The sequence below is a fragment of the Lytechinus variegatus genome, chromosome 15 (genome assembly GCF_018143015.1).
Source record: "Lytechinus variegatus isolate NC3 chromosome 15, Lvar_3.0, whole genome shotgun sequence".
In the NCBI taxonomy this organism is placed as follows: domain Eukaryota; kingdom Metazoa; phylum Echinodermata; class Echinoidea; order Temnopleuroida; family Toxopneustidae; genus Lytechinus; species Lytechinus variegatus.
The window spans coordinates 10027202-10028256 of NC_054754.1; the positions used below are offsets into that span (position 1 = coordinate 10027202).

The following is a 1055-nucleotide window of genomic DNA, read 5'->3' on the forward strand; positions in this document are numbered from 1 at the left end:
AATAATCACGATGATAACAATAATAACTATAGCAACAACATAATAGTAGTAGTAGTAGTAGTAGTAGTAGTAGTAGTAGTAGTAGTAGTAGTAGTAGTAGTAGTAGTAGTAGTAGTAGTAGTAATATTAATAATAATTATGATAATGACACCAATAATGCTAAAAATGACAATTGTAATCATTATAAACCCCCTCCCCAATCTTTACACAGGGGTATGCGAAAATGGCCAGTACCTGAGTACGAAAACGGCGTATGCAAAAACTGAGGATTTGGTTAGAGTAGAAGATAAGAAGATGATCTGTGATGGCACTGGTGAAAACCAATATTGGATCGATTTCAAGGACCTGTTTTACCAGATGGGCCATATTGGTGATCCCGATCCCATTCTGCAGTGGAAAGACTTCCGAAAATTTCGCATCAATTATGTTGATATTAAATACTGGCCCTACTACGCCTCTTCCTACTCCGGGAAAACTTATTTGAAATTCGACGTGCCATGTAAGGCTTCATAAATCACAACTTCGGCGACCGAACGATTATACAGTGCGTATCAAAAAAAAAACGGGACAGATTTGAAAAGTCTATACAATTTTTGTTTCAAATTATGATCTCTATATTTTGGTATCAATAGGTGCTCTGTGAGGTCTTATCCTTCAAATGCCATTAAAATAATTTAGTTTCATGCTTGAGCGAACACGGAATGTTTTTGTCTGGGGTTAAAAAGGAGGCTTGCGCCAAAATGGCATAAACTGATAAATATGATGGTCGGACTTCTTGCTAATCAGTAGACTTCCTCTTAACCTTTTCATTATCTTTTCCATGATTTTTTAATTATCCGGTCAAAATTCATTTTCAAATCTTCGTATTTGCTTGAATATTTCTGTTGTTCCTTTTTAATATGTTCTCTTTTAGCTTTGAATATTCCTTCTTTAGGCAAGAACATTTTTTTAAACCGAAGTACGGGAGAGCGTGTTTTTTCAAATCCTTTCATTGTGTGCTACAAAGGTTATGGTGCCTTTGAACAGCGGCATACTGATGGGTAGGGGTTTGGGGT

The 1055-nt window shown here is 36.0% G+C and overlaps 1 protein-coding gene across 1 annotated transcript in view; it reads left to right on the plus strand.

The window, feature by feature from the left end:
- Positions 1–513, plus strand: part of LOC121429010 — a 6100-nt gene extending 5587 nt beyond the window's left edge. Inside the window, exon 5 of the mRNA XM_041625907.1 lies at positions 212–513. Within this exon, the coding sequence (XP_041481841.1) occupies positions 212–513 (302 nt within the window). The remainder of the gene's footprint in view (positions 1–211) is intronic.
- Positions 514–1055: the final 542 nt, after the last annotated feature.